The following is a 13300-nucleotide window of genomic DNA, read 5'->3' on the forward strand; positions in this document are numbered from 1 at the left end:
GCCAGTTGGGAAGTCTCTTATCTGATTTTGATGATGGTCTAGGGGAACTTGTTCCCCACCCTCAGGAAGTTTGAAGAAGAAAAAATGTTGAAGAAAAAGAAAGGGTTTCTGCATTAGGGAGTTCTGAATGCCAGGACCTAGGAGGTGTGGATGACAGAGCAGGGTAGGCATTGGAAATGAGGACAGGAGTCTGGTACAGTGAGCCACACAAGTGATTCCCTTATGCCAAACCACCCCTCAAGCAGCTGACCATTGATGGATCCCAGGAATCAAAATAAAGACTTAGTTTCGCTTAATAAGCAGCGTTTGGGGCCCCTGGCCCATTTGGAGCTGTGGTCAAATCGGCAGTACCCTGAGAGCAGTCCCTGTGTCTTGCCCTGGATGGGGCTGAGAAGAGGTGGGAGAGATCTACAAAGGCCTTGGTGATCATTAGGGAGGGTTTCCTGGATGAGACAGGGTAAGCAGGGGGAAAGCTAGTGACGGTCACATTGTTTTCCACTCTCTTTCTACTCTTCACAGTGTGTTTCCTGGCTGTTAGTGACCTGCTCTCCTTCCCTCCCTCAACACTGAGCTCTGTTGTAAATACATCGCACCAGAGGCCACTGTGATGCCGCTGTCTCCTCCTCACCATCCTGCCCGACCATGTGACACCGGCTCCCTATAGACGGGCATCCCCAGATGTACAAACCCTTTCGTGTATTCCTGCCGAAAGCATTGTTTTCCAGGGCCTTTGACCAACATTGGTCTCCCCAGTTTAAGGCTCCCCAGCTCCTATCCCTTCCCTGTTCAGGGGTAGCCCCTGCCTGTCCTCCCTGCCTTGCCTAGGGTGAAGCCTCCATCAGAACTGCCACCCTGGGCCCCTATTCCTGGCATTAGGCAATGCACCTGCGTCCATATGTTTCCCCAGGCTCAGGGACCTCCATTCCTTGAGATTGTTCTTGCCATGGTCCTGCCCTACCTCATGGGATGGACCACGTGCGTGATGGTCCTTATTTTTCCCTTTTAAATAAAATACCAGTCAGGTACCTTTTTATCCCCGTCTTACTATTCTAGGCTTGGAAGACCCAGGGGGGCCAGGATCTCATCCTTAGGTACAGGGGTGGGGGGTGGATAGCATCACAAGAAACCAGCCTGAAAATCAGGCCCGGCCAGTCCAAGCACATGGCCTCCCAACTGGGGAGGGCCCACGGTCCCACTCCCACATGTCTGGGCACCTGCCCTGGGCTGAGGCCAGGCTGCTCCAGGGGTCTCTTGAGCCCTCACCTGCCACAGGGCAACCCAGGTTGAATACAGCCCACGCACAAAGCCACAGGCTAAGGCCCGTGGAGTTGTTTTTAAGAATCAAATTGAACCATTTTCATAATTGGTCCCTGGAGGTGTGCAGAGTGCCCGCTTGCCTTTTCTAGACCCACAGCTTATCTTAGCCATTTGTGGTTTCCATGTTACTCTTCATAGAATCAGTGCAGCCCAGCATCCTCAATATCTGCCCTCTTCCAGCTGCCTCATCACAGCACTTCAGTCTCCCCCTGCTGCCCAGGCACGCCATTCCCAAGGGCAGGGAGGGGCAGTCTCCTGCAGCCCATCTTTTCTGTGACTGTCTTAGGTGATGCGTAGCCCCCTCCACCTTTCGACCCAACAACTTCCTATTCCTGTCCTGCTGCAGGGTCTGAAGTCTGGGACCTACTTTGTTTCTTTGTTATTTATGATCTTGTTTAAAGAAAATAAATCTCCTAACCTTTATCTATCTGGTCTTTATGGAGTTGTCCTTATTTCTGTTGATCTGGGGGCAGGGAACATTTCACTGGATTTAGTCACCATAGAGCACCAGAAAAACCTCTTTCCTGTAGCCTATCAACATCTTATGCTCTGCCTGCTTCCCAGATCCATAATGCCCAGTGGAATGGACAGAAGCAGCTTCCACTGCAGCCCGGGAGACCATATTCCAGTCCCATCTCTTCCAGTTATTTGCTGTGTTGACTTTGGCCCGGAACAGGACAGTCTATACACCGTCCACATGACCTCAGGCACTCAGGGCTTTAAATCTGCCAACACCCAAACTTTGTCTACAACTTAGATATCTCCTGAACTCTGGATACTTCTAGAGTTACTAGATACCTAGATACTCTAGGTCCATCTACTTCTCCATATCTCCCAGATGTCCAAAAGCCACTCATTGACCACTCCTAAAACCGAACTCACCTTCCCCCTAAAACTTGTTCTTCCACCCACATTTCCTAACTCAGTAGTGATAGATACCACCATCTCTCCACTTGACCAAACCAGGCAGCCAAAGTGCCCTAGATGGCACCCTCTCTTACATCCATATCCAGTCTACCACCAACCCCTGTCCATTCTCTGTTCTATGATGTCTCCTTTCCTTGCCTCAGCCCCTCCCCTGGTTATCCTCTACATACTGTTGGAGTCCTCTTCCTAGTAGGCTTTGGAGCCAGGCTGCCTAAATTAGAACCTAAGGCCCATCCCTTATTGGCTGTATGAGATAGCTACGTACTCTCTCTCTTTGTGCTACAGTTTCCTCATCAGAAAAATGGAGATCAATAGTATCTACCCCACAGAGTCTTGAGGACTATGCAAGTTAATATAGGTTAAGTGGCTCTCTCAGTAACTGGCACAGGGTAGGCACTGAATAAATAGTTCCTGTCATGTCAATCCCATATTATATTTAAGACCTTCTTTACTCAGAGTGGTTTGTGGGCCAGTAGCATCAGTATCATCTGGAAGCTTGTTAAAGATTTTGTCCCTACCCCAGACCTATTGAGTCGGTACTGATCTGCATTCCATCAGGCACATTAATCCTGAGAAGTTCTGGTTTAGATGTTCACTAAATATTTCTGAGTAAAGCATGAGCTCCCTAGCAGAGAAGAAAAGTGCCTTGTGTGTGATCTGCATCCTCTCACCAAGCCCTTTGGGGGTTGGGTGGGGAAAGGAGCGGGCCAAGGTCTCTTTGCTGGGCTGTGTGCACTCTGTCTACAGGGGGGCAGCATAGTCAAATGCACGGTTTTCAGGGACACACATCAGACACTTTTGTTCGCCAGGCAAGTCATAATAGTCATCAAAGTTGATCATCAGCTAATTCACTTAACACATATCTGTTTAATCCTCACGGCAACCCTATGAGGTAAGTGATGTTATGTTCCTTTTACAGGTAGGCATTAGGTCCAAATTTGTATAGCTCAAAAGTGGTGGTGTCAGAATTCAAACCTAGGTTGTTTCCTCTTCACGCTGCCTCTTGGACAATATAGGGGACCCTGGTCAGAGTTCTTTTTGGTGAAGATACCTGGCAAGAGGATGATGACCAGCCTTGATGGATGGAGACTGAATGAAATGTTCATTGAGCTTTTTTTTTTTTTTTTTTTTTTTTTTTTTTTTTTTTTTTGCGGTAACTGGGCCTCTCACTGTTGTGGCGTCTCCCGTTGCGGAGCACAGGCTCCGGGCGCACAGGCTCAGTGGCCATGGCTCACGGGCCTAGCCGCTCCGCGGCATGTGGGATCTTCCCAGACCGGGGCACGAACCCATGTCCCCTGCATCGGCAGGCAGACTCTTAACCACTGCGCCACCAGGGAAGCCCTCATTGAGTTTTGTATTAGATACTGTGCTAGTTACTTACATCTTTATCGTTTGTATCCTTGTGAAGTATGGGCATTATCCCCAGTTTATTTATTATTATTATTTTTAAGTTCACATAAATTATATTTTTAAGTTGAAGTATAGTTGATTTACAGCATTGTGTTAGTTTCAGGTGTACAGTAAAGTAACTTGGTTATACACACATGTATATGTATTCTTTTTCAGATTCTTTTCTATTATAGGTTATTACAAAATATTGAATATAGTTCCCTGTGCTATGCAGTAGGTCCTTGTTGTTTTCTATTTTACATATAGTAGTGTGTATCTGTTAATCCCAAACTCCTAATTTATTCCTCCCCACCCCCACCTTTCCCCTTTGGTAACCATAAATTTGTTTTCTATATCTGTGAGTCTATTCCTGTCTTGTAAATAAGTTCATTTGTATCATTTTCTTTTTTAGATTACACATATAAGTGATATCATATATTTGTCTTTGTCTGTCTGGCTTAATGTGATAATATCTAGGTCCATCCATGTTGCTGCAAATGGCATTACTTCATTCCTTTTTTATGGCTAAGTAATATTCCATTGTATACACACACACACACACACACACACACATCTTTATACATTTATCTGCTGATGGACATTTAGGTTGCTTCCATATCTTGGCTATTGTAAATAGTGCTGCAGTGAACATTGGGGTGCATATATCTTTTCGAATTAGAGTTTTTGTCTTTTCCAGATACATGCCCAGGAGTGGATCGCTGGATCATATGGTAACTCCATTTTTAGTTTTTTAAGGAACCTCCATACTGTCTTCCATAGAGGCTGTACCAATTTACATTCCTACCAACAATGTAAGAGGGTTCCTTTTTCCCCACACCCTCTCCAGCATTTATTATTTGTAGACTTTTTGATGATGGCCATTGCGACCGGTGTGAGGTGATACCTCACTGTAGTTTTGATTTGTATTTCTCGAATAGTTAGTGACCTTGAGCATCTTTCCATGTGCCTGTTGGCCATCTGTATGTCTTCTTTGGAGAAATGTCTATTTAGATTTTCTGTCCATTTGTGGATTGGGTTGTGTGTTTTTTTGATATTGAGCTCTATGAGCTGTTTGTATATTTTGAAAATCCCTTGTCGGTTGCATTGTTTGCAAATATTTTCCCCATTCCATAGGTTGTCTTTTCCTTTTGTTTATGGTTTCCTTTGTTGTGCAAAAGCTTTTAAGTTTAATTAGGTCCCATTTTATTTTATTTTTAATAAATTTATTTATTTTTGGCTGCGTTGGGTCTTTGTTGCTGCGCGTGGGCTTTCTATAGTTGCCGTGAGCAGGAGCTACTCTCGTTGAGGTGTGTGGGCTTCTCATTGCGGTGGCTTCTCTTGTTGCGGAGCATGGGCTCTCTGCGCACGGGCTTCAGTAGTTGCGGCATGCAGGCTCAGTAGTTGTGGCTCACAGGCTCTAGAGCGCAGGCTCAGTAGTTGTGGCGCATAGGCTTAGTTGCTCCGCGGCATGTGGCATCTTCCCGGACCAGGGATCAAACCCATGTCCCCTGCATTGGCAGGCGGATTCTTAACCACTGTGCCACCAGGGAAGCCCCATTTTTTTATTTTTGCTTTTATTTCCATTACTCTAGGAGACAGATCCAAAAAAATATTGCTGTAATTTATGTCAAAGAGTGTTCTATGTTTTCCTACAGGAGTTTTATAGTATCTGGTCTTACATTTAGGTCTTTAAACCATTTTGAGTTTATCTTATTAGGTCTTTAATCCATTTTGAGGTGTTAGAGAATGTTCTAATTTCAATCTTTTACATGTAGGTGTCCAGTATTTACCCAATTTAAAGGCAAGGAAAATTTTTTTAAACATCTTTATTGGAGTATAATTGCTTTACAATGGTGTGTTAGTTTCTGCTTTGTAACAAAGTGAATCATTTATACATATACATATATCCCCATATCTCCCCCCTCTAAGGCAAGGAAATTGAATTTCAGAGATGTGAAATGACTTGCCCACAGACATGGCTAGGAGATGGCAGCATCTTTGAGTGGTCCACTATACCCCAGCAGAGAAGGGACCATTCATATGTTCACATAACGTATCTTTAAGGAGCACCTGCTATGTTCTGGATGTAACAACATCCTTGTGAAGCCTACAGATCAGCACTCCATACTCAGGAAGAAAATAAAGGAGACCCTTGGACCCTTTGAGTGAAGGAGTTCTACAAAGCCAGAAGGAACATATTTCGTTTCTAGAACATATTTCGGTCAAACCAGGGGCTGTTCTGTCAGACACACACTTTAAGGAATGTCCAAGGAGAAATGTCCGAAAGGAGAAGGTAGGCAAATGGGTAGACACAGATCTAATGTTGAGGGCGGAGAATCTTGAGATTGAGAAGACTCAAAGGCATGAGGAGAGTTGGGCATGACTTGTGGTGTTATCCTCTTCTAAACCTGCAGTTATGAACATTTATTTGCTGATTAAGCAAACCTGAGCAGTTATTCTGTGCCAAGCCTCCAGTGGACTCTGGAGACAGAGATAAATAAATAATGAGACCCTTCAAATGAGCTCATAGTCTAGAGAGACCATTATAGAAACACTGCCCACATTGTATAAAGGGAAAGGGACAGGTAAACCTCTTTGGAAACAGGTCAGGGATGGTTTCACAAAGTAGGTAGCATCTGAGTTGAGCTTTGAAGCATCATCACAAAATGGAGGTGGAGAAAGAAGGGAAATACTTTGCAGGAAGAGGGGGCAGCGTACACAAGCCCAGGAGACTTGAAAGTCAGTCTGATACAGCTGGTAGATTAGTACAATTAGTATGGCTGGAGTAAAAGCTGTAACAGGAGAGGCTGCAGGAGGCAGGTCATAAAGGCCTTGAGTGGCAAGATGGGGAGTTGCCAGAAGTTAAGGAAAGTCACTCTGGTATCCATGTAGGTGGACTGGCAGGCACCAGACTAGAGGCAGGGAGAGCAGTAAAGAGGCAGTGGTAGTCTAGGTAAAAGGCAAAGGTATACTTAACTAGACAGTGGCTGCAGGGTGAGATAAGGAGAAAGGCTTGATATTTTAGAGATGGAATGAACAAGACAAACTGATTTGGACAGTGAGGTGCCAAGGACCCTAAAGCTGGATTCAAGGGCCTGCCATCAGAACTGGGGGTGGGGAGTTAAAAGGTCACAACTTTTAACAAGGGGAAAGCAAGAAGAGCACCTACAACAGGAGTAGAGAAAGCAAACAGCAATCATACTCTTTCCTGCAGGGACAGTGTTTTGTTTGTAATCTTCGAGCCAACTCTTCTCCTGCCCCAGCTGGCTGCCCCATCAGCAGCCAGAGTCAACACATTCTCAGTCTGGGTCCTGGGCTTAGAAAGTTATGTAAACTCAAGAGGTTCCGATATTCCTAGAGCTGGCTTCCTCTCGCAGCAGTTTGCTAGAAACCCCAGCCTGTAGCCAGGTGAAACCTGGGAACCTGAGACTAGTCAATTGGCTGGCCTCTTACAGGTGGATGGAGGGAACAGTTAACTGGGTAGTTAGCTGAGCAATGGGGGGAGAAAGTTTTTTCCTGATGATCAATGATGATACCACAAATCAATGGCTAATCAAATGTAAACGTATATTAATTGACACAATACAGTATGTGCCATTTACAGAGCACATTTACAGCCTTTTGAGACCTCACAACTCTGTGGAGTGGGTAAGGCAGACAGATTAGCAGTGCCACCCTACAGATGAGGAAATGAGAGCTCTGATAAGGAAAGTGATTTGCCCAAGGTCACACAACAGCTCCCCCTTTCTCCCTGCCCCCAGCCCCTGGGAAACTCTATTTTACCTTCTGTCTCTGTGGGTTTGTCTATTCCAGGTACCTCATATAGGTGGAATCATACAATAATAGTTCTTCTGTGTCTGGTTTATTTCACTTAGCATAATGTTTTCAAGATCCATCTGTGTTAAATCATGTATCAAAATTTCATTCCTCTTTGTGGCTGAATAGTATTCCATCGCATGTGCATGCCACATTTTGTTTATCCATTCATCTCTTGTTATACATACTTGGGTTGTTTCCACCGTTTGGCTATTGTGAATAATGCTGCTGTGAGCATGGGTGTATAAATATTTATTTTGAAGTCCCTGCTCTCAGTTCTTTTGGATATATATCTAAGAGAGGTATTACTGGGTTCTATGGTAGTTCCATGTTTAACTTTTTGAGGAACTGACAAACCGTTTTCCACAGCAGCTGCAACATCAGCAATGCATGAGGGTTCCAATTTCTCCACATCCTCTCTAACACTTAGTATTTTTCCTTTTAAAAAAAAAAAATTATAGCCATACTAGTAAGTGTGAAGTGGTACTTCATTGTGCTTCTGTAGTTTTTGTATTCCAAGACAGCTAGATGTAGGAGAGAGTGAGTGAGGTGACCCAGGGCAGAGCCCCCATAGAGGGCTCTGGAATTAGTAAAGTGGACTGATGCTGGCTGGCCCAGGCACTGGAGGCTGGCCCTGCCTGTCCCCAGGCCCACAACCCTAAGAGCCAGAGGGACTCAGGGAGCTGATAGAGAGGATGGCTTTTTCTGGCCTCAAGCACCAGAGGACTAACAGGCTCAGTGGCAGCCAGAGAAAGAATTGATTGAGCAGAGGCAGCAGGATAGATTGCCTTGCTCCTCCAGGATGAGCCCACTGACAATTCCTATTTCCTTTTTTGTTGCAAGAGGGTTAAAAATAGAAATTCCAGAACTCTAGAACCTGGAGAGCATTGTGGGAATTTCTAGGCTGATGGCATCCCCTAGGGGACAATGTGTGATTTTTAAAAGAATATTTAATATAATTTTTGATATGGTAAGGGGGGAAAAATCTGTTTTCTGAAACAGATTAAGGAACACAAAGTTAGAGAAAATCTCTCCTGAATGATGTGTCTGAATTTTCAAGACCAAAGAAATTTTTAGATTTATCAGAAGGGTCTGGATTTTTTGAGTTTTCTTATACACTTGTGAGTTAGGGAGATAAGCTCCCACATCTCCATAACACACACACACACACACGAACCACCTTATCATTCAAGGCCTAAATCAAGTGTCACATGAGCCCATCACACCAGAGATGTAGTGATACCCCTTCCGGACATGTAACGTGTTGCGTGTCCCCTTTCCACTAGTATTGTCATTGTGTGGGTTTTCTTCTCTGGGAGCTCTTCAAGGATAGACAGTCAGAGTCATCATCTCCAGCCCCGGCAAAGGGCCAGGCACAGAGGCAACATCAGTAAAGCTTAATTGAATGAATGAGTGACAGCCACACATGAAATCTGTGCCCATGAAAACACCATCAAGGGTTGGTTGATTCCATCTTCTGCCCACTGTGCTCCTGTTCCAAGAAGCGGACAGGCATGGGTCTCTGAGCCCAGAAATCTGCCTTCTAGTCTTGGCTCTGCCACTGACACACTGTTTAACTATGGACAAGTCACTTCACCTTTCTGGGCCAGGGAAAGTAACTGCCGCCCTCTGGTCCCATAAGATGATAAGCAGTTGGACAGGAGGCATGATGGTCATTATTTTAGTTATGCCCCATCTCAAAATGTGGTGAGAGAGACAGTAGTTATCTATGGGGAGCCATCTGATCCATGCCCTTAAATCCTTAACCAAAAAGACACCTCATTCCTTTGAGATTATATTTGATTTCACCATGGGCTATCCACTTAAAATGCAAATATGCCCCTGGCAGGGACAGCAGGACCCTGTCACTCAGACCTTAGGTGGAGCAGGCCTATCAAGCATTTGATGGGAAGGGTCACTTGATGAAGAAAGGGAATAAAAGAGGATGGGGCAGAGGGGAAGAAGAGAAAGAGGCAGGCTCTACTTCCTCAGGGGGAGGAAGTTTTGGGGATCCCAACGTGAGGAAGGAGAGGTTAGAAGCAGCTGATGGCAGGAGACCTCCCTAGCTCCAAATCCGGCTCTGCTTCTAGCAGAGGTCTTGTCTTTGAGCCTCCTTTCCTCTCTTGCCAAAAGGGATGATAATCGTTGTGAATAAGTGAGATAAAATAGCCGGCACAGAGCAGGCATAAATGTTTGTCTCCTCCCCCAGCCCTTAGCTGATTTCCTTGTTTTTCTGAGTATACAGCAGTCTGCAGGCAAATGTCCCTCTGTCCCCACCTCACCCCCTCTCCTTTGGCTTCTCCCAGCTTGAGCAACCAAGGCCCCCGAACAGGGGACTCTTTGAGTGGTTCCATGAAAGGGCAGTTTGTGCTGGCTCCTCTTGGCATTGCTGGATAAGGGCCCCCCAGAATCAACACCCTCTCACTTCCTCCTTCCAGACAGCTCTCCCTGCCCCCTTGTGCGTGAATGGGGGACAGGTGAGGTGGCAGCTGCTCCCCACCCTCTTCAGGCACATTCTCACTCTTTCTGTGTTCCTGGGGTCCCAATGTGGAAGCCCTCTCATCCCACTTCAGCCATAGGGTTCTCCCCTTTCTCCCAACTCCTGTGATCCTTAGGGTGAGCAGCCCACAGCTTTCTATTTGATTATATATAATTCTCTATTCTTAAATATGGGCATGTGCTAATTTTGCTTTAAGGGCAGTGAGCAGACCTCTTCATTTTATTGGAATCTCATGGGGCACCAAGCATGGGGCTGGTCACACAATAGGCGTTCTCTTTACATCTGTGGAATTGAGGTGATTTGTTCGTGTATTCAGTACCTACATCTGACAGGGCTCTTAGCCATTAGGCATTAGAGACACAAAGGATAGATCTTTTCAATGCCCGGGAAAAGGCTGAAGACTCCTTTCAAAAATTGTTGGCTCCAGGGCTTCCCTGGTGGCGCAGTGGTTGAGAGTCCGCCTGCTGATGCAGGGGATACGGGTTCATGCCCCGGTCCGGGAAGATCCCACATGCCGCGGAGCGGCTGGGCCCGTGAGCCATGGCCGCTGAGCCTGCGCATCCGGAGCCTGTGCTCCACAACGGGAGAGGCCACAAAAAAGGCCCGTGTACCACAAAAAAAATAAATAAATAAAATAAAATAAAATTATTGTCTCCAAAAAACATAATTGCTAATGGGAGCAAAGCAACCACAGCAAAATAACATGTAATTCAGACAACAGAGGGCTAGTTAAGATCTTTGGAGACAGACATTCTTTTTGATGGCTGAGTAATATTATATTGTATATATATACCACATCTTCTTTATCCATTCATCTGCTGATGGACATTTAAGTTGCTTCCATGTCTTGGCTATTGTAAATAGTGCTGCAGTGAATGTTGGGGTGCATATATCTTTTCAAATTAGAGTTTTCTCTGGATATATGCCCAGGAGTAGGATCACTGGATCATATGGTAACTCTATTTTTAGTTTTTTAAGGAACCTCCATAGTGGCTGCACCAATTTACATTCCTACCAGCAGTGTAAGAGGGTTCCTTTTTCCAGCATTTATTATTTGTAGACTTTTTTATGATGGCCATTCTGACTGGTGTGAGGTGATACCTCATTGTACTTTCGATTTGCATTTTTCTAATAGTTAGCCATGTGGAACATCTTTTCATGTGCCTGTTGGCCATCTGTATGTCTTCTTTGGAGAAACGTCTATTTAGATCTTCTGCCCATTTTTTGATTGGGTTGTTTGGGGTTTTTTTGATACTGAGCTGTATGAGCTATTTGTATATTTTGGAAATTAATCCCTTGTCTGTCTCACCATTTGCAAGTATTTTCTCCCATTCCATAGATTGTCTTTTTGTTTTGTGTGTGGTTTCCTTTGCTATGCAAAAGCTTGTAAGTTTGATTATGTCCCATTTGTTTGTTTTTATTTCTATTGCCTTGGGAAACTGATCTAAGAAAACATTGGTATGATTTATGTCAGAGAATTTTTTTGCCTATGATCTCTTCTAGGAGTTTTATGGTGTCATATCTTATGTTTAAGTCTTTAAGCCATTTTGAGTTTATTTTTGTATATGGTGTTAGGGACTATTCTAATTTCATTCTTTTACATGTAGCTATCCAATTTTCCCAGCACCACTTATTGAAGAGACTGTCTTTTCTCCATTGTATATTCTTGCCTCCTTTGTTGTCGATTAATTGACCATAAGTGAGTGGGTTTATTTCTGGGCTTTCTATGCTTTTCCATTAATCTGTACGTCTGTTTTTGTGCCAGTACCATATTGTTTTGATTACTGTAGTTTTGTAGTATAGTCTGAAGTCAGGGAGCCTGATTCCTCGAGCTCCATTTTTCTTTCTCAGTATTGCTTTGGTTATTCAGAGACTTTTGTGTTTCCATACAAATTAAAAATTTTTTGCTCTAATTCTCTGAAAAATGCCATTGGTAATTTGACAGGGATTGTATTGAATCTGTAGATTGCCTTGGGTAGTATTGTCATTTTAACGATATTGATTCTTCCAATCCAAGAACATGGTATATCTTTCCATCTGATTGTGTTGTCTTCAGTTTCTTTAATAAGCATTTTACAGTTACAGGTCTTTCGCCTCCTTACGTAGGTTTATTCCTAGGTGTTTTATTCTTTCTGATGTGATGGTAAATGGGATTATTTCCTTAATTTCTCTTTCTGGTATTTTGTTGTTAGTGTATGGAAATGCAACAGATTTCTGTGTGTTAATTTTCTGCAACTTTACCAAATTCATTGATGAGCTCTAGTAGTTTTCTGTTAGTGTCTTTAGGATTTTCTGTGTAAAACAGTGACAGTTTTACTTCTTCTTTTCTTCTTTACTTCTTCTTTTCCAATTTGGATTCCTTTTATTTCTTTTTCTTCTCTGATTGCTGTGGCTAGGACTTCCAAAGCTATGTTAAATAAAAGTGGTGAGAATGGACATCCTTGTCTTGTTCCTGATCTTAGAGGAAATGCTTTCAGCTTTTCACCATTGAGTATGATGTTAGCTGTGGGTTTGTCATATATGGCCTTTATTATGTTGAGGTGTGTTCTTTCTGTGCCCACTTTCTGGAGAGTTTTTACCATAAATGGATGTTGAATTCTATCGAAAGCTCTTTCTGCAGCTATTGAGATGATCATATGGTTTTTATTCTTCAATTTGTTAATGTGGTGTATCACACTGATTGATTTGCGGATATTGAAAAATCCTTGCATCCTGTGATAAAGCCCACTTGATCGTGGTGTGTGATCCTTTTAATGTATTGTTGGAGTTGGGTTTGCTAGCATTTCGTTGAGGATTTTTGCATCGATGTTCATCAGTGATACTGGCCTGTAATTTTCCTTTTTTGTGATATCTTTGTCTGGTTGCTTGTTTGTTTTTAGTATCTTTTTATTTATTTATTTTTTAACATCTTTATTGGAGTATAGTTGTTTTATAATGGTGTGTTAGTTTCTGCTTTATAACAAAGTGAATCAGCTATACATATGTTCCCATATCTGCTCCCTCTTGCGTCTCCCTCCCACTCTTTGTCTGGTTTTGATATCGGGGTGATGGTGGCCTCATAGAATGAGTTCAGAAGTGTTTCTTCCTCTGCAACATTTTGGAATAATTTCAGAAGGATAGGTGTTAACTCTTCTCTAAACGTTTGGTAGAATTCACCTGTGAAGCTATCTAGTCCTGGACTTTGGTTTGTTGGGAGTTTTAAAATTACTGATTCAGTTTCAGTACTGGTACTGGTAATTGGTCTGTTCATATTTTCTGTTTCTTTCTAGGTCCATAGATGGACCTAAAGATTATCATACTAAGTGAAGTAAGCCAGACAAAGACAGATATCACATGATATTGCTTATATGT

General features: G+C 43.5%; 2 protein-coding genes across 10 annotated transcripts in view; one reads left to right on the forward strand and one right to left on the reverse strand.

Annotated features, from left to right (window-relative positions):
• Positions 1-1744, forward strand: part of PPME1 (protein phosphatase methylesterase 1) — a 76784-nt gene extending 75040 nt beyond the window's left edge. Inside the window, exon 14 of the mRNA XM_060160001.1 lies at positions 520-1744. Coding sequence (XP_060015984.1) covers positions 520-538 — 19 coding nt within the window. The 3' untranslated portion in view covers positions 539-1744. The remainder of the gene's footprint in view (positions 1-519) is intronic.
• Positions 1-13300, reverse strand: part of P4HA3 (prolyl 4-hydroxylase subunit alpha 3) — a 119787-nt gene that overhangs the window by 69798 nt on the left and 36689 nt on the right. For 2 of the 9 annotated variants that reach the window (XR_009542460.1, XM_060159996.1), the window contains exon 14: positions 5451-6041. The exons of 5 other annotated variants lie outside the window; for them this stretch is intronic. Coding sequence is in view for 2 of the 4 variants with exons in the window: in XM_060159996.1 (XP_060015979.1) it covers positions 6036-6041 (6 nt within the window). In the remaining 2 variants the exon portion in view is untranslated. Of the gene's footprint in view, positions 1-5450; positions 6115-13300 lie in introns of those variants that run through there. 2 more of the 9 variants (XR_009542461.1, XM_060159994.1) reach the window with 1 other exon arrangement.

The sequence above is a fragment of the Lagenorhynchus albirostris genome, chromosome 9 (genome assembly GCF_949774975.1).
Source record: "Lagenorhynchus albirostris chromosome 9, mLagAlb1.1, whole genome shotgun sequence".
Lineage (NCBI taxonomy): Eukaryota > Metazoa > Chordata > Mammalia > Artiodactyla > Delphinidae > Lagenorhynchus > Lagenorhynchus albirostris.